Source organism: Camelina sativa, chromosome 7, assembly GCF_000633955.1.
Source record: "Camelina sativa cultivar DH55 chromosome 7, Cs, whole genome shotgun sequence".
Classification (NCBI taxonomy): Eukaryota; Viridiplantae; Streptophyta; class Magnoliopsida; order Brassicales; family Brassicaceae; genus Camelina; species Camelina sativa.
Genome location: NC_025691.1, coordinates 19261475 through 19281042, shown reverse-complemented (window position 1 = coordinate 19281042; position 19568 = coordinate 19261475). Strand labels below are relative to the sequence as shown.

General features: G+C 33.4%; 1 protein-coding gene and 1 non-coding gene across 2 annotated transcripts; one reads left to right on the top strand and one right to left on the bottom strand.

The window, feature by feature from the left end:
• TRNAI-AAU lies at positions 2623 to 2696 on the bottom strand. The gene has a single exon. It is a non-coding gene; the product is annotated as a tRNA-Ile (tRNA).
• On the top strand, positions 6896 to 12223 carry LOC104701539 (floral homeotic protein APETALA 1-like). The gene is made up of 8 exons (XM_010417237.1): positions 6896 to 7319; positions 8728 to 8806; positions 8901 to 8965; positions 9070 to 9169; positions 9394 to 9435; positions 9534 to 9575; positions 11239 to 11393; positions 11832 to 12223. Exons 1-8 carry the CDS (start codon positions 7135 to 7137, stop codon positions 11932 to 11934), a joined length of 771 nt encoding a protein of 256 aa, XP_010415539.1. The 5' UTR covers positions 6896 to 7134; the 3' UTR covers positions 11935 to 12223.

The following is a 19568-nucleotide window of genomic DNA, read 5'->3' as shown; positions in this document are numbered from 1 at the left end:
TTCATGAATGATAGGTAAATGCCACTCTTTAGTCCGTGGATTAATAAAATGATTTACCATTAGATTTGGGTGTAGTTGTCGTCCCCTACCGTTTGCAGGTCGAGGATGCTGATCAGGAATCCAGAGATCACGCCAAACCAAAATGTTAGACTCTGACCCAACCGTCCATCGTGCACCTTTTTCCACTAAGCTTTTTGTTGAGAAAATACTTCTACACCCAAAGGAGGGTGAATAAGGTTTTTCTGCCATCAACGGATGTTTATTTCTGAAATATCAACCTCGAAACACTTGAGCAAACAAGGAATTCAGAAACTGTATTAAACGCCAATACTGTTTAGCCAATAAGGCATCATTGAAAGTCTCCAAATCCCAAAATCGTAAACCTCCCTCAGATTTATCTCTACACATTTTATCCCAAGCCACCTAATGAAGCCCCCGCTCTTTCCCATCAGAGCTCCACCAGAAATTTGAAATTGCACTCGTCAATTTGGTCGTTAAGCCTTGAGGGAGTTTGAAGCAAGACATAACATGCGTAGAAAGATCCAAAGCCACCGACTTTAGTAATACTTCCTTCCCTCCCTTAGATAAAATTTTTGCTGTCCAACCATTCACCCGGTCATTCAACCTATCTCGAACGTAACCGAAGACTTGAACTCTTGATCCTTTGAGACTCTCAGGAATTCCCAAATAGGAACCCATACCCCCTTCCTTGGAGATTCCAATGACAGATTTTACCCTGTCCTTTACCTCTGAAGTCACCTTTTTACCAAACATAATAGAGGATTTGTCCAAATTTATCTCCTGACCGGATGCTTTACCATAGTTGCCTATGATATTCATGACCGTTGAACATTGTTCTTCATCCGCTTTACAGAAAAACAGACTATCATCCGTAAAAAGCAAATGAGAAATAGGGGGCGAATCACGGGCAATCTTAACACCCAAAATTTTTTCCTCCCTCTCTGCCTTTTTGATATTAGCTATCAAAACCTCAGTACAAAGAATAAACAAGTAAGGGGATAAAGGATCCCCCTGTCGCAAGTCCCGTCTTGGCGAAATGGAACCACGGGGTTGACCATTAAGAAACACTTGATAGAAAGCCGAACTCCCACACCACATTATCCAAGAAATCCATCTATAATCAAAGCCTAATCTAATTAAGACTGCCTTCAGGAAATCCCATTCAACACGGTCATAGACTTTGCTCATATCCGTTTTGAAAGCCAAAAAATCCAAACTACACATCCTATTGGTCTGTAAACCATGAAACATCTTTTGGGCCACCAGGATATTATCGGTGATTAATCGACCAGAAACAAAGGCCGATTGTATTTCAGAAATAATTGAGGGCAAAATCTTCTTTAACCTAAAAAACAAAATTTTTTTGAAATGATCTTATAACTCACATAACACAAATTAATAGGTCTCAATTTTGCCAATCTTTTAGGCACTTCAACCTTTGGGATCAGACAAATATTAGTTTCATTACTTTTGGGATCAAACATCCCAGTCCGAAGATGATAAGATAAGTGAATTTGGAGTATGAATGAAGATGATAAGATAAGTGTGTATGAATGAACAAAGATATGGAAGGAGTGGCGTTGAATTATTTACCAGATTGGCTTTGAATTATTTACCAGATTGGCTTCTGCCTTTTCGCGTTTTTTGTTTTGTTTACATAAATAGATTGCCTCTTCGTGTTTGTTGCCATTAGCCAAACAAGATCCATCCACCCATTTTTACGAACACGCAAAAAATCATTATTTGGAAATATTTTGTTTCCAAAAAATATTATAATCTTTTTAACATGTTTTAAAAAAAAAATTAAGACGGAGAAATCTTAAAACGAACACCAAACTAATTTTTCAACACCCACAAAGTTCAGAGTGTTCTTGCTGTCAAAAATTTATACAGGTGTGATCAAGGTATAAAAATGCAAACTTTTTCTTAAATGTACGTGATCCACATAACCTATATAGATCTTAAGATCTATCTACATGAAGATTTCACATTTCAAGCAAGAATCACCAACCCACCACGACTTGGTTCTCATGCGACCGTAAAAGTGCTGAACCTTTGGCTCATATATTCTTTTGTTATTTGAAAAATTGGTCGTTTAGAAATTTCTATTATGTGGAAGTGAATTTGGAGTTAAAAACACAAGATGTTACAATATTATATTTTTACTATTTATGCACAGAACATTTTCAGCTTACAAATATTTTTGTTATTTAAGACCCATGACTTAACATGAAAATTATATATATTTGGAATTACCTGCTCACCACGACTTGGTTTCTCATATCTCACATATTGGTTTTTGATAAACAAACGGTAAGAGTTCCATAACATTCAATCTAAATTCTTTTATTATCTAAAATTTGTGGAAGTGAATTTGTAGTTAAGTTAAAGTCTTGTTAAAAAAAAAGCATTAGAAGGGATTACAATGTTTTTCTCTTTCCTATTTATGGATAGGACAATTTTTAGCTCATGAACATTTTTGTTATTAGTTCACGCAAAAACTCTAGGAGTGAGAGACCATTGAGTGGAAAGAAAATGAAATGTATAAATATTGATGTGTAGGAAGTTAGAACGACGTTGTCCAAAAATTAAATGGAAAAGTGGCCTATACAGGGATCGAACCTGTGACCTTCGCGTTATTAGCACGACGCTCTAACCAACTGAGCTAATAGGCCTCTTGAAGAACATGTAATAAGTAAATTACTTATTCTAAACTTATAGGCTTTGATCATCAGCTAAGTTGGGCCTTGACATACAATTTGGGGCAAAACTATCCAAAGTCTCTCACAGACCTAAATTTGAGCAATACTATATTTTTTTGGGTACATTGAGAAAATCTAGAAAACTAACAACTTTTTTTTTTTTTGTTACCTGACGAGACCATTTGCTTTATTTCAAGATCTACGCCTCTAAGGAAAGAGAGGTCTGAAAATGAAATATAGAGGTTTTCTGGTGTAAGTGCAACAAGAAGGAGATATACTGAACGTGGTGGTTAGAAGATAGCATCAACATAGATGCTGCGTATACATCACATTCATATGTACTTCTCTTCTTTCTTTCTTTTTTTTTTTTTTTTTTTTTTTTTTTTTTTTTTTTTTTTTTTTGGTGTGCACACCAACATATGTACTTCTCTTATGTGTGATTTTGTTCAATGCGATTGAAAATACTAATATATATATTTTTTTCTTAAAATTGCAACAATGTTTGTTTCTGTAAGAAAAATATTAATAGAACTGATAAAGATTTCAAAAGCAAATCTCAACTATACGAATCCCATTAGAAATTACATCTTTCATTATAACATGAACTTATCAAGATTTGTTTTACGAATTGATAAGGTTTCAGTTTAATTTATGAATTTTATATATGTTGAGACCTTTCTAAAGATACACATGCATATAAACATGTATGTAGCTGTGTATGTATCGAATGGTGGGGCTTAAAAACTAATGATGTGTACATTAATTGGACATTTGATGTGGCTGGATTGGACCCAACTTACTCTATGATAGAGACTTAACTAAGACACCTATGCTCTTCATTCATTTCTCCCGTATACATAATTGAATTAACTGTACATATGTTCACAACAAGCGATCTTGCTATATATATATTTTAAAATAATAGAGATTGAGATATATTTTAATCTGGTCTTCTGTTGAACCAAAAAACAAAAAAAAAAATTCTGATTCGAACAAAGAAATTATTGTTAGAATAAATTAATTATCGAACCTCTTCTTTAATTTTATCTATTTTTAAAACCGCTTGCAAACTGGATTATCCAGATAAATTCTTCACTAAAAGACTCACTATCCTAGGCCCTGGGCATAATATAAGATTCAAAAAAAACCCGATCCGAATCTTAGCCTAAAAATCTGATCTGATCTGAACCAAAAATTTAGAAATATTTGAACGGATTCTAAATTTCAAGATCCGAAAATCCGAATCCGAACTCGATCCGAACCGAAATACGAATAGATATCTGAACATACCCAAAATATAAATACATAGTAATAATATCTTAGTAATACTTACAAGTTGTAAAAACTTAGGTGTCTAAAAGTCTAAATTTTTGGATATTTTTGGATATTTAAATATTTTCATGTATTACAACTATTTTTAGTATATTTAGATAAAAAATATACCTAATTTTTAGATATTTTAGATGTTTTTGAGTACTTTAGACAACCAAATCCGATATAGATGTTGATTCTATCACATTTGTAGATTATAGATGTTGATTCTTATTTATTTAACCTTCGGATGTTGAGTTTAAATCCAATATGTTAATACTGAGTAAAAAAAAAAAAAATTGCGTCACCGTGATACAAAGCAACCTCACAAGTCACAACTCTCGTGTCTACAAAGATCTCTCATTAATAAATCTCCTTGCCTTCATTTTTTTTTCTCGAGTTGGACACACACCTCGATCAAAGACTATTATTGGCCTCTTGGGATCTGCCTCAAAGCGACTATGTATGCTTTTATGTGTTCTATATATTTTCTAAAACCACTCCGGATAATGACTAATATCTGGGAAATGGGACAATGAAGATAGAGCTTATTACGTGCTTCTAACGAGAAGTAATCATTTTTAGTATTGGAGAATCTAAGATACAGTTAAGTGGATCGAGATATTAATGTATATATAACATGTACGTTTACATCGAATAATAAAATGAAAGGAAGTAGAAAAAGGATATTTGATGGGGGAAAAAAGAAGGGTGGAGATGTAACAAAGGCGAAGATAATGGATATTATTGGGATGTTGTCTTCAAGGCCACGAGCTTAGATTCTTTTAGTTTTGCTCAGTTTGTTTTGTTTCTACTTTTTCTTTTGCTGCTTACTACTTTTGCTCATGATCTACCATACATATATATGGTATACTATCTTATAACTTATGTATCTTTTCAAATCTCAGGACGTACATGTTTAAATTTGGTTATGTAACCACGACCATTTCAAGTATCTATGGTCATACCATACCAGTTTTAATAATATAACTGCTACAAGAAAATACATATGATATCTATATATAAAATTCGAGATTAAAATACAATCTACACCTTTTTAAGCATAGTTCATGTGGCACTTAGAACTTAATACTTTTGGAATAGTTTTTCATTAGATTACAANTTGGAGAATCTAAGATACAGTTAAGTGGATCGAGATATTAATGTATATAAAACATGTACGTTTACATCGAATAATAAAATGAAAGGAAGTAGAAAAAGGATATTTGATGGGGGAAAAAAGAAGGGTGGAGATGTAACAAAGGCGAAGATAATGGATATTATTGGGATGTTGTCTTCAAGGCCACGAGCTTAGATTCTTTTAGTTTTGCTCAGTTTGTTTTGTTTCTACTTTTTCTTTTGCTGCTTACTACTTTTGCTCATGATCTACCATACATATATATGGTATACTATCTTATAACTTATGTATCTTTTCAAATCTCAGGACGTACATGTTTAAATTTGGTTATGTAACCACGACCATTTCAAGTATCTATGGTCATACCATACCAGTTTTAATAATATAACTGCTACAAGAAAATACATATGATATCTATATATAAAATTCGAGATTAAAATACAATCTACACCTTTTTAAGCATAGTTCATGTGGCACTTAGAACTTAATACTTTTGGAATAGTTTTTCATTAGATTACAATTTTTTTTTGTAATTTTCTAAATTTAGTATGATTGTTTTCATGAGACGATAATTACGTAAGCATTAGTTGTAAAGAATGTCTTAATCTGAAAAATATAAGATAATTCAAATTAAAAAAGAAAATATTATTTTTGACAAGAACAATCAATCAATTAGTCTTCAATCGGAGATATTTAAAGTAATCAACTAAAACAGGAACACTTGACTAACAAAGAAATTATGAATTGTGGTCCAGCTTTCACTTAATTATATTGTTATCTAAAGCTAATGCCTACCTATATATGCCTTAAGCAACTGCCGGCTTTGTTTGTTTTTTTCCTTACCACTGAAGATCTCAAAAGAGAAGAAGACTATTACAACTAAAATTCATTGTAGAAGAAGTGTTGAAGCAAATTGAACCAAGTTTTTCATAAAACAAGCCGGCACAAAGATTTTCTGTTGTTTATCATTATATGAATTGACATCAAATAATGTATGTATGGATTGTTTGAAAGCGAAGTTATTTGTAACTTACCACAAACTTGAGTTTAACTAGCAACAAAGCACATACTCAATTGATCTGTGTCCTGATCATCAAAAGCTTAATTAGTACAGACAACATTGAACAAATTAATCTTTACAAAATACTTTATCGGCCGGGCTTGAATACGTACTATTCTTCTTCTTCTTCTTCTTCTTCCACTTTTTCTCCTTAAATCCTGTGTACAAATCCGTCGACGCAATACATTACACAGTTGTCAATTTGGTTCTCAGCTCTACCAAAAACATCTATTGCCCAAAAAAAAGGTCTATTTGTACTACACTGTTACAGCTGAGAACATTAAATATAAATAAACAAATTTGATAAAACAAAAGGGTTCTCACGTTATTCCAAATGAATAGTGTATAGGAAATTTTGATAAAAAGGAAATTAAATAGATATTTTTGTTGGTTCAGATTATGTTTCGTAGATCTACAGGGAAATCTCCGCCGTCAATGCAAAGTGAAGGTGACACTTGGGGAAGGACCAGTGGTCCGTACAATGTTACTTCTACCTCTGACCAGTGATCTCTTCACGAGACGTCGATAATCAAATTTTTATTTTATATCTATTTGTCCGAAAATTTTGGTAAAAAAAAAAAATATGGACCCGACAACAATAGTACAAAATTCACCAATGATAAATCGACACGCAAATCCTTAAGAAACCACTATGGTTTTTGCAAACGAGAGAAACCAGCTTTAGCTTTTTCCCTAAAACCACTCTTACCCAAATCTCTCCATAAATAAAGATCCCGAGGCTCAAACACAAGTCTTCTTATAAAGGAAGGAAAGAAAAACTTTCCTAATTGGATCATATCAAAGTCTGAGCTCTTCTATTATCTCTCTCTTGTAGTTTCTTCTTAGGGGTCTTTGTTTTGTTTGGTTCTTTTAGAGTAAGAAGTTTCTTAAAAAAGGATCAAATGGGAAGGGGTAGGGTTCAATTGAAGAGGATAGAGAACAAGATCAATAGACAAGTGACATTCTCGAAAAGAAGAGCTGGTCTTTTGAAGAAAGCTCATGAGATCTCTGTTCTCTGTGATGCTGAAGTTGCTCTTGTTGTCTTCTCCCATAAGGGGAAACTCTTCGAATACTCCACTGATTCTTGGTAACTTCAATTAATTCTTTCTTTTTTTTCAACCAAAAATCTTAATTTGACACTACTTTATTTCCTTTTGTTTGTCCCTTAAATTGACACTACTTGATTTGCCCTAATTATTAGCTACTGCTTTAATTTATGTATTCTCTAGGGCTTCAAATCAAATTTGTAAATGATTTGTCTGAAAATGTTTGATACTACTTTTGTATTTGTATAAATCAGAAGATCAAAAGTTTAGGCCCTGGAGTGAAGTGAACCCTAACTATAACTATATTAACATATGTGCATAAGCATCATTTTGTCAAATTTTAGAGCATGTAGAAGGGTGTATATATGTTTTAATCTTTAATGAGCTAGGGTTTTAAGCCTTAAACTCGTTATTAATCTTTTGTTCCCCTAGCCATGTAGCCATTTCTTTCAAAAACTTACAGATCTAAGTTTTATTCGATTTCATAATAAGAAAATAAATTTTTTATTAGTGTCGTCCCACGCTCTTAGGGCTATGAATTCGATTATTAAATGNTTTTTTTTTTTTTTTTTTTTTTTTTTTTTTTTTTTTTCATTTTTTACAACGGATTACGATCAAACGAGAATAATGAAATGTTAGCTAGAAATATAAGGATCTCAAATCGAGATATATACAATATAGAAGAATGAATGGCTTAACGTACGAACTAGAGTTTTTTATGCCTTAAACGGATTTTGTTAATTCTGACAGCTGTGTCTTCATAATTGCTTTTGCAAATCTAAGCAAAGAAAATGTTTAATTTTCACTCGCGCTTAGGAGAATATGTACTCGTAATATGAAATATCTAGTATTATATTTTAACTTAAGTGTTTTTTATATTTGAATTAGAATTTTTTTAAAAAGCTGAAAAAAAGATGTCAAATCTCAGTAGAGAGTCTTTGACCTCTGGGGATCCATAAAAAGAACTAACTCAATCCTAAAATCGGCTTCTTACCGATGGTCAAAATTAGCTCCAATAGGCAACAGCTGTTCTTCTTTCTTTTATTTTTTTTATAAATATTATTCTTGTTCTGAAGAAAATGATATATTGACCAGATTATAATATATTGTACAATATTGTGTGTTCTAACAAGATTTTCCTGTACAGTATTATAAACCTCAGTTAGAACTCTAAGCTAAAGGCATAGGGTTAATTATGGTTCTTACTGTTTTTAAATTGGTACAGGGTTTCAATAATTTGATATAGGAAATCCTGGTTTAAGGCATAAAACTATCACTGATACCTAGCTAGATTTACCCTAAAACGTCATGAAAACACGAGCATCGTACATGATTTACTTACTTTTCGTATATAACTATGCATAGATAGATGTGTATAATCTATATATATGATAATAATTTAGTGGTTGATGGCATATATGAAGCTACCTAATTCTGTGGATTGAACAGTATGGAGAAGATACTTGAACGCTATGAGAGGTACTCTTACGCCGAGAGACAGCTTATTGCACCTGAGTCCGACGTCAATGTATATCAACGTCTCTCCTTTTAACTCAGATAAATATATAATATCAATCTATAGTGTTAATGAATTCTATTTGTATAAAACTTGTGATACGCAGACGAACTGGTCAATGGAGTATAACAGGCTTAAGGCTAAGATTGAGCTTTTGGAGAGAAACCAGAGGTACACACTTACACTCCACACATTTTAAGGCACAAATGAATATATAATATTAAAACTGGTAGCATTAATGTGAATTAAAATGCATGAACGCTATGCAAATTCAGGCATTATCTTGGTGAAGACTTGCAAGCAATGAGCCCTAAGGAGCTCCAGCATCTGGAGCAGCAGCTTGACACTGCTCTAAAGCACATCCGCTCTAGAAAAGTATTGCCTTCTCCTATTTCGTTGAACATATCTATATAACTTAAAAATTTACAAGTGTTAGTTATTATATGTGAACATTCAAATACATATGTGTATGAGTACATAATCAATATCACGTTGGTATAAATAAGCCTAGAGAGGTTTGTTCAAATGATGAATTACGTTGTGTCTAAGACTCCTATCACCAAAGTAATGGTTTGTTAATGTGATCTGTGTGTTTGCAGAACCAACTTATGTACGAGTCCATCAATGAGCTCCAAAGAAAGGTATGCAAAAACTCTATCCAATGTATGTCTGATAGAGAAACTACTCGTAAGAAACGTATAGGGAAATTTAACAATCGTGCCGTTTCGGAAATGTACAGGAGAAGGCCATACAGGAACAAAACAGCATGCTTTCCAAACAGGTAACACGTGTCATCATTTATCTTTCATCAACATGTTGTCCCATTGCATTACTGTTACCTTCCACTGTTTTACTCCACACTTCCAGCGAAGCTATACCTACGAGATCTTCATATCTCCACTTAACTTTGGCACCATTAAAGAAAAATCAAAAATCAAAAAATGTTTGTAGTTTATTTATATAAGCCTAGATGTTGTCTATTCATTGATATAATCATCAGCCTGTACGTAGATGGCCTTTGTCCGTTTAGTTTTAAGGTTGTCTCTCGGATTGAATATAAACATGTGAATTTTGAAATGTCGTCCCATCATTCTGCTTAGGTCATCTATATATAATTTGTCTGCATATAGACTCCTACTACTTTTACTTAATAACATATATACTAGATCAAGAGCACGACTTGAAATTCATTTTATTTATATTGTAATTTTTATATAAAATATAATTTATGTGATTGTTTTTAAAAAAATTTTTAGATAAAAAATTATGCAATAAAATCATATGCTAAATATGATGGCTTGAAAAAGACACATATTTTTTGTAAGTTTTATATTGTTAATGATTCTAGATAATTAACCGTGTTATAACATTGGTTAAATTTATTTTATACAAAATTTTGCATATTTTATATTTTAAAATAAAAATTTAATATGTTGTATTAGGTTATATATGTGAAATTATTTCAACAATATATATTCTACATCACTTAAATGTCATTATAAGACATAATTTTGTAAATTTGAATTTAAATATTCAAATTTTGATCCGTTACTCAGTAAAACTTTTAATTTAATAGATATTATATTTAAAGAATAATATTACTAAAGTTTGAAAATTTTATAGATTGAACAATTTATATTTATTTTTAAAAATTCAACTTATGATATATCCGAAAATAAAATTATTTTTTATTTATAATAAATAATAGGATAATTTATTTGTTTCACAAAATAGACTCATATATAAAAATGAAAGGTGAAGTATAATTGTAGTTAACAAATTAATATGTTAAGTTAGATAGCAAAAGATTTTATTTGATGAATAATTTAATAAAGGAAATTAATATGGTAAGTTAGATAATATGATTCTTTAAAATATTCTCTTTGAGATTTTTGGTATAACCTATTTGTAACCAATTAATCTATCATTAATGTATAACCTATTTGTAACCAATTTATTAAAATTATATAGTCTACAATACAATGTTGTGTACTTCCGTTTTATTATAAAGGGGATATATATATATATATATATATATATATATATATATATATATATATATATGTTTACACTTATATAAATGTTCATTGCATGATGCAATTGTGCAGAGAATTATTTGTAAATTGAGATGTAACGTAATTATGTTTGGTAATCTATTTATGAGAATATAGACACTACTCCATATTTGAAAAATATATATACTTATGTAAGAGTGTTTCTTTTTTTGTTGTTGGAAAGAGGTTATATAAGAGTTCATTGCATGAGTGCAACCGTGTAGAGAATTCATTCAATGTAGTAACGGTTATCGGAAATTGATAATGATTAGATAATTACATAAATTCAAAATAGAAAATTTGCACAGAATTAATTGTAAATTGACATGTAATGTAATTTCTGTTTGGAAAGTGGTAAGAACTTGGTTTGTGAAACCTGAAAATTGGCAGATCAAGGAGAGGGAAAAAATTCTTAGGGCTCAACAAGAGCAGTGGGATCAGCAGAATCATGGCCACAATATGCCTCCACCTCCACCACCGCAGCAGCACCAAATCCAGCATCCTTACATGCTTTCTCATCAGCCATCTCCTTTTCTCAACATGGGGTAACTGAATTTTACTAATTCTCTCTTGTTTTTAAGTATTACATTTAACCAGATATGCTATGCAAGCTAGTTACGTGTTGTAAGTTATAGTTTCTGTGTTCGAAGTTTAAGTGGAGTAGATATACATGATCTTGAATTTAGAGCTTTACTGAGAAACATTGCGTAAGTTAATGCAATGGTCGCCAAACGAAATTATACAGTACGTGTCGTGGAAAAGGTAAATGTAATGGTGGCCAAAAGCCTAAGAAACAATTGGGATCAGCTCGTTTTTTGTTGTTGCTGTTGGTTTATGTGTTTATAGTAAAATCAGAGTTTGTTAGATAAATAAACTTATTTCTTTTACATTTTAAAGTGGACTTTTAATCAAAAAAATCTTTATTGTACGATGAAACATGAATTTTTTTATACCCTTTCATACATATCAGATTGTGAATGCAGTGGTCTGTATCAAGAAGAAGATCCAATGGCAATGAGGAGGAACGATCTCGATCTGACTCTTGAACCCGTTTACAACTGCAACCTTGGCTGCTTCGCAGCATGAAGCATTTCCATAAATATAATTTTATAATCGTCAACAATAAAAACAATTAGCCACATACATATAAATTAGTGGCTAGGTTCTTTTCATCCAACTAATTAATATATTCTGGCAAGTCCCATTTTCTTATATCATCATCATCATATATATATATATATAAATTAGCTAGCTCCGTTTTCTTTGTAATTTTCTTGAGTTTTTTTTGCTTCAATATGAGGCAAAATTGTAATGTATTTGAAGGTCGGAGAGAATGAACGAGAACTTAATTGATCGGACCTTTTCTATTTATGAATTTTTGTTGCATTAAATTAGAAGTGGCAAGAGTGCTCGTTATTACAACAAGCCAGCTTTAGTGTTTGGGTCTTATAAACACAAACCAAAATCGAATCCATTAATGTTTAACTAGTTGTGGACTAACCGAAAGCTGCGATTTAGTCTGGAAGTAAAAATAAACCAGTAAGGCAATAACTGTGATTTAATCTACCTGTCCTAGATGCTGATTAGTTTGTAAATTTTATCTTCACAAATATAGCCATTTTAGATGTAGTGAACGTACTCTCTGCCATCCCCCCCAGCCCCACTCACCATAAATATTATCCTTGGAGTCATGTACCGCATTCTGTGTGACTGGTAACATATATAGAGTATCAAAACTATCAATGATTTAAGTTGAGTTATGAGTCTAATTCATGTTAACTCATAAATGTTATCAATATATTATTTTGGATTTCTAAGTATGAAATTTGAGTTCAGTTGTATTTTTCATCTTGGATTTCACTTTTGAGTGAAAAATGCAACTCTTGAGTAACTCAAAATGTTTTTACTCTTCAGTGGCCCACGAGCTATGTTATTACTCAAAATGTTTTTAGTAGCTCTTGAGTAACTCCAAATGTTTTTATTCAAAATGTTATTTTTCACTCTTGAGCAGCTCTGTTAAAATGTATAGCAATTTTGTATCAATTAGATTTTAATCTTCGGTATATTTTTACTAAAATTATTAAATTTAAAGTTGTAATTTTTAGTTAATTTTATTTGTTTTATATGATGTTTAAGAATGTATTTATATAGTTGTATTTGATTGTTAATTCTAGCATTTAATATGTGCTATACCACACGATAATTTATTTTTCACATAATGTGACACCCCAGTTTCAAAGACTTGCGAAGAGGTTTAAAAGAATTGATTTGACCACCTATATCACCAAAATGCACTTATATTTTCGGTCAAGGGTCCTGAGAGAACTCCAGAGTTAAGCGTGCTTGAGATGGAGTACTCTCAGGATGGGTGACCTTCGGGGAAGTGACTGTCGGAACTGTTCGAGTGAGGACAAAACACAGGGAAAGATTATGTGGTGATTTGTAGGGACGGTAACAAGTCTTTAAAGCCTCTCGGACGTAGCAAACCGACCGTCGGATATAGATGGGCTCACAAGCCTAGTGAGAAGACGTGAAGCCCATTAAAGAAGGTGGACCCATGGACTGGGAGTGGACATGGGGTCCACTGAGAGGTGGCAGTCGGGGCGTTACACATAATCATAATATAATTATTTTAAATATGTATAATATTTAATATTAATGGTGTTAACAAAATAATAAAAAGATGAGCTACCCTTGTTGTAGCACCAAATTAATAATAATTTAAATTTATATTAAAATCGATCCAAACCGTCCTGCCATATAAATTCGTACCTTAAGCATATTAATTAGTCTTATTTATAATCGTTCTTTTTCTAAAATTTCCACCCGATGTGGGATGTTATACATACAATTTTTTTTTAAAAAGCAATTGAGTAATATACGTCTGTTTAAAAAAAAAATCAAATTACAACATATGCGAAAAATTTGTATTATTATTATACATATGTTTTATGTAATAAAATAATTTTAAAAACAAATAAAATCATATAAGGATGAAAGGAGAGAATGAAATTGGAAAATAGAGAAATCTTTCGTGGACTCAATGTGGACTCTCGTGGACTCGACGCACTACCTTGAATGCTCCCTCTCTGCTTCGAAAGCTTTCAGCTCGGGTGGTGGTTTATAATATATGGAGAAATCGAAGTAACATCCTTCACAACTCCAGCAGGCTTGCTCACCAGCTCTTATTCAAATTCATCGACTGCGAGATAAGGAACATAATCACCGCAAGAGGACCTAGACGATGCTGGCAATCACTCGTCTCACTTTGGTTTCGTTAATCACCCATTTCCCACTTCTAACGCTATTGTAACATTGTTTTTAATTTTTTTTGCCAAGGTTGCTTTTGGTGTAGGTGATACTTTTGTTGGATAAGCTTGAAGTTTACAAGAGGTTTCCTAATTGAGTTATGATTAAAGAGATAAATGTTAAATATGTTTAGGAGTTATCTAAACATAGGGTGATTCCTAGTAGGATTTTGTTTTGGTGTTTTATATAAAAGGAGGTGTTAAGGTCTGCATAAGACACATAGTTTTAGGGAGAAAAAGATTGAGCTTGAGAGTTTGTAAGAGCTTAAAGTTTTGAGTGAATTTCTTTAAGCATATTTATATAAGAGAGTTATTCTTATAACATACTTTTGTTCTTAATCTTTCTTTCTAGAACCTAAATTTGGCATCAGAGCTTCCAGGTTCTAAAAAAACCATGAGTGAATTGGCCACAACCACCAATAAACCGAAGGAAGGAGGTCCTTCGACAATACAATGTTCGATGCTGAATAGTGCTAACTACATTGTTTGGTCCATGAGAATGATTGTGTTGCTGCGAGTAAACAAAGTTTGGGAAACAATCGACCCAAGATCAGATGATACAGAGAAGAATGATCTTGCGAGGGCTTTATTGTTTCAATCCATAGCAGAATCACTAATCCTACAGGTCGGTGATCAAAAAACCTCCAAAGCTGTCTGGGAAGCTATCAAATCAAGGAACCTTGGTGCAGACAAGGTGAAAGAGGCGAGACAGCTGACATTTATGGCTGAGGTTGACATGTTAAAGATGAAAGAAACTGACACCATCAATGATTTTGTCGGTAAACTCTCTGAAATTTCTTTCAAATCAGCATCCTTAGGTGCGACTATTGAAGAACCAAAGATTGTCAAGAAATTTCTCAAAAGTTTACCAAGAGCAAGATACATACAAATAATAGCAGCCCTTGAGCAATTTCTTGATCTCAACACAACCACTTTTGAAGACATCGTTGGCAGATTGAAAACTTATGAGGAGCGTATCTGTGAGGAGGAAATCTCGCAGGAAACGGCTCAAAATAAACTCATGTTTGCTAACTCAACTTTTCAGCCACAAGAATTTTCATATGAAGGAGGTAGAGGAAGAGGTCCGGGTCGTGGTCGCGGCAGAGGACGTGGTCGGTTTAACAGTGGTCGTTTTGGATATCAACAAAGAGAGTATGGTTATTGATATGCTCAAATTAAACCCTAGAGCTACTCTCTCAAATTAAGAGATCACTGTAGTACTTAGGGATCAAATTCCACAAGGACTCAAGTTTACACAATAAATTATGGAGTTTTATGATTACGCTAAACAAGTTGATTTAAATAAGAAAAGCAAGGCAAAATATTAAATAAAAACTGTGAAAATTCAAGGGATCAAAAAGCTAGGTCTAGGGAATTTCTCAGGAAATTACAAAATATTAAATCAATAATTAAATAGGATTCAAGCAATTAAAGTCAGATCTAGAACTCAAAACCCTTTTGTAAAATAAATCAGTTCTCACTGCAGATATTATCTAAATTTAAAACCAGAAAATCCAAATCTCTTTGGAAAATTCTAGGTTAAAAATCAGCTTTGAAAACAGGTTTAGATTGTTCACAAAATTACTAAATCAAATCTCTTTGCAAGAGGTAATTTTGCTCATCAAAAGGTTTTATCAGGAATTGATTTTCCTAGGTTATTAATTATAGATGGCCAATCAAGGATTAATATGAAGAACAACCTATAATGAAGATTTAGAAAGATAATGAATCCTAAATAAACAGATCTAATAAATCATAAAATCCCTGTGAAAAACCCTGAACCTAACAAGCAAACTACTCAGACATATTCCATGAAGAACAAAACATAATTCTGAATAATAAGCAATAGATATCAAAAGTATAAGAATGAGTTCAGGAATTCTTCTCTCTACAAGGAGTTCAGATCTCTCTCTCCCAAAAGCTCTCAAAAATCTCTCAGGGTTGCAGAAAATAAAACTTGCTAGAATAAATCTTAAAACTTGCTAGAATAAATCTTAAGGGTTTCTAAAACCTAAAAACACTATATATATGTCCTAAAACACGTCTAGGGACTAATGATGCAAATATGGAAAACTTCGGGCAAATTTGTAAACTTCTAAAACTTGCTTCTCTCTCGGCTAAACAGGGTGTCGATCGATGCTAAGGAAGTGTCGATCAACACTCTCATCCTTCCTCGGCTCCAAGTTCTCTTCCTTAGCTGATTTGCTCCAAAATCCCTCTAATTGCTCATTTTTGCTCCTTTCATGCCAAAATCCTATAAAATCTGTAAAGACTCAAAAACATCATAGAAAACAAATCAAAATACTTAAAGAGCACACTTTATATCATGGATAAAAACCGTAAAAATCATGATATATCAAATCCCCCAGACTTAGCCTTTGCTTGCCCTCAAGCAAAACAAAAACTTAGACTTATGAAAGAGGTTTGAAAACGCGAAAACTCCTTTTCTCTCTAAGGTAACGCCATGATCATCCAAACCATAATCCATATGCTTAGCAGAAAAATCCAAATCGAACCACCATGTACTTCTCTGTTAACATTCGTAGCATCCCAAATTCAAACCAAATTCCACTACTTCCTCCATTAAGCCTTCATCGGTGGGTCTCATCAATTTGATCAATATCAAGAACCTTCTAGACTCATTCTCGTACTATACCATAACAAGCAAGATATAACTTGTACAACATGTGGTACTCTTTCTCTCCCCTAGACTTATTCTATTCTTATCTTCCATTTGAGCTTTGCTTTGCTGTTTTTTTTTACTTCTTCTTTTTTTTCTCAAAGATGTAGGCGATAATGGGGTCATCGGTAATTTACCTACCCCTCGCTTCCAGACTTTATGTGATCATTTGACTCAAGAGTAGAATAATGAGGTCACTAGTAATTTACCTACCTCTCTAAACTGATCAAAATCACCTCATCTTTTATTCACTCATTTTTTTAAAACAAAGCTCTCAGGAAAAATCTTTCAAACTTAAATAAGGGAGAGGAGTACCATTTTTTTTTCTGAAATCTTACTTGTCAGGTATGAACAAGGAGTCAAGCTCTATGAACATCAATCTCCATGATGATTTAAAAAGAAAAGTGCAGAAGTTACCTCGGGCTTTTATGGATTCTGTTGGAAATCCGGATGTATCTGGTTAACTGGTCAGCCATTGGACTTTTCATTAGTCGGATTTGTGGATTCAATCTGCAGCATTAATCAACCAAGACACAACACTAAAAAGAAAAATCATAGTCCCCAACATAATTTTGAAAAATTTGAGTCAATAAAAACAAAAATACGGTTTTGACACACTAGAAACAAAAACTAATGTTAGTAGTTAGTACTAACCTCCCCCAGTCTTAAACAACATTGTCCCCAGTGTTATCAAGTAAGAGGAAAGGTAAAGAAAAATAAACAAAATGAAAGAGTATTGAAAGTATGAACCAAAATCGGATTAACTCATCTGTGATGATGGTGTCGAGCGACACCAATAATGGTATCGGTCGACACCCTCTGTGTCTGCATAGTGTTACGCCCAGAAATCCAACAGTTGTTGATAATTTGTGTCCCTTCTCAATCTTTGGATGGTAGCACTACTAAGAATCACTCAAACACAAGATTAAACGCAACATGATAGATAGAAGTTCATAATTCAACACTAATTCAAACTGACTCAAAGTAAAAATAAAAAATGACTCAAAATGAAAAAAGAAAAACCTAAGAGTGTGTTGCCTCCCACTAAACGCTTGTTTTCAGTCATTAGCTTAACTGTGTTGGAGCTCAGGCGTCTGGTGGATCAGAACGTGGCATTGAATGCTGCCGAGAGGAATGTCTCATCATCCAAGGTGGTGTATAAGCAGTAGAAGAGTGAGGTCAACCAAGGACATGAGAAACAGGACCAGGGCGAGACTTGGGTATGGTGCATCTGCTTTTATTTCCTTTGACGGTCTTATTGGTGAGAGGAGGAGGTTTGGATAAAGAAGATGTATACCTTGGCTTTACCGGAGGACTCTGGAGTGTAGAGGGGGAAATCTTCTGTTTGGAAACAGCTTCATGACTTGGAGCATCAGTGTTGGACAAGGTTTGGCTCAGATGTGGAGGGGTGTCGATCGACATTGATGGTGTGTCGATCGACAATGAGCCTGATGCTCGTGTATTTGCTTCTTTGCAGCTTTTCTCAGCAATCTTCTCAACTAAAAATGTCTGTCCATCAATGGTAGGAGCTCTCCTCAGCTTATCCATCTCAAAGTTCATACTTAAACCCTCCACATTCAGTGCTATATTTCCCTTCTTCACATCAATGATAGCACCAGCTATAGCCAAGAAAGATCTTCCTAACATGAGAGGATCACTAGGCTCTTTATCATACTTCAGCACCACAAAGTCAGTGGGAATCATGAAATTTCCAACTTTAATTGGAATATCCTCTAAAACACCTTCAGGGATCTTCTGTGATCTATCAGTTAAGATAAGAGATATCTTGGTTGGTTTGAATTATGTCATCCCAAGTTTCACAGCAACAGAATGTGGCATCAAGTTGATACTAGAACCTAGATCACAGAGTGAGTAAGCAAACTTTCCTGTGGAGATAGAGCAATCTAACACAAAACTTCCAGGATCTGGTAACTTCTTAGCAGTCCTACTCTGGATCATTGCACTCACTTTCTCAGAGACAACCACCTCTTGCTTCTTCGCTTTCTTTCTTTGAACATGCTGGTTTAACAGAATTGCACTAACATCTTTTGTAAGTAGTGCTCCTTCCTTAGGGCTCAAACCATTTCATACCATTCTCTTCACATACCGCTTAAGTGATGGTGAAAGCTTTACTGCATTAACCAAAGGCATCTCAATCATTATCTTATCCATCATTGCCTTGCATCTAGCTTCCTCCATCTCCTGCTTGGACCTTCTTGGCTTAGGAAAAAGAATCTTCGGTTGGTACACCCTTTCAGCAGCTGTTGGAACCGAAGATATTGTAACTTCAGGTTCTGTCTGAGATGAGTGTCGACCGACACCCAGGTGGTGTCGATCGACACCATCATCTGAAGTCGAGAAATTGGTGGATTGCTCTCCCAGTTCTGCAGAAGCAATTTCATCAACTTCTTCATCCCTCACTGATATGGCATTGCAAGCATGCTTGGGGTTTGACTCAGTTCTTCCAGGAAGAAAACCCTCTTTTCTCTTCACAGACCCAACAGTTTGCGCAACCTGATTCTCCAGCTTCTTAACATGAATATTCAATGCATCAATCCTCCCAGTAAGCTTATTGTAGACATTATCAATCTTCCCATTGAATGTCATTGTTAACTGTTCTTGACCCTGAAGAAGCTGTTCAAGCATTGCTTCCATTCTAATCTTAGAATAAGTCTGTGGAGGAGGAGACTGATAAGATGAGTTCCCATAGGTTCTTGTATAACCATTGTTCT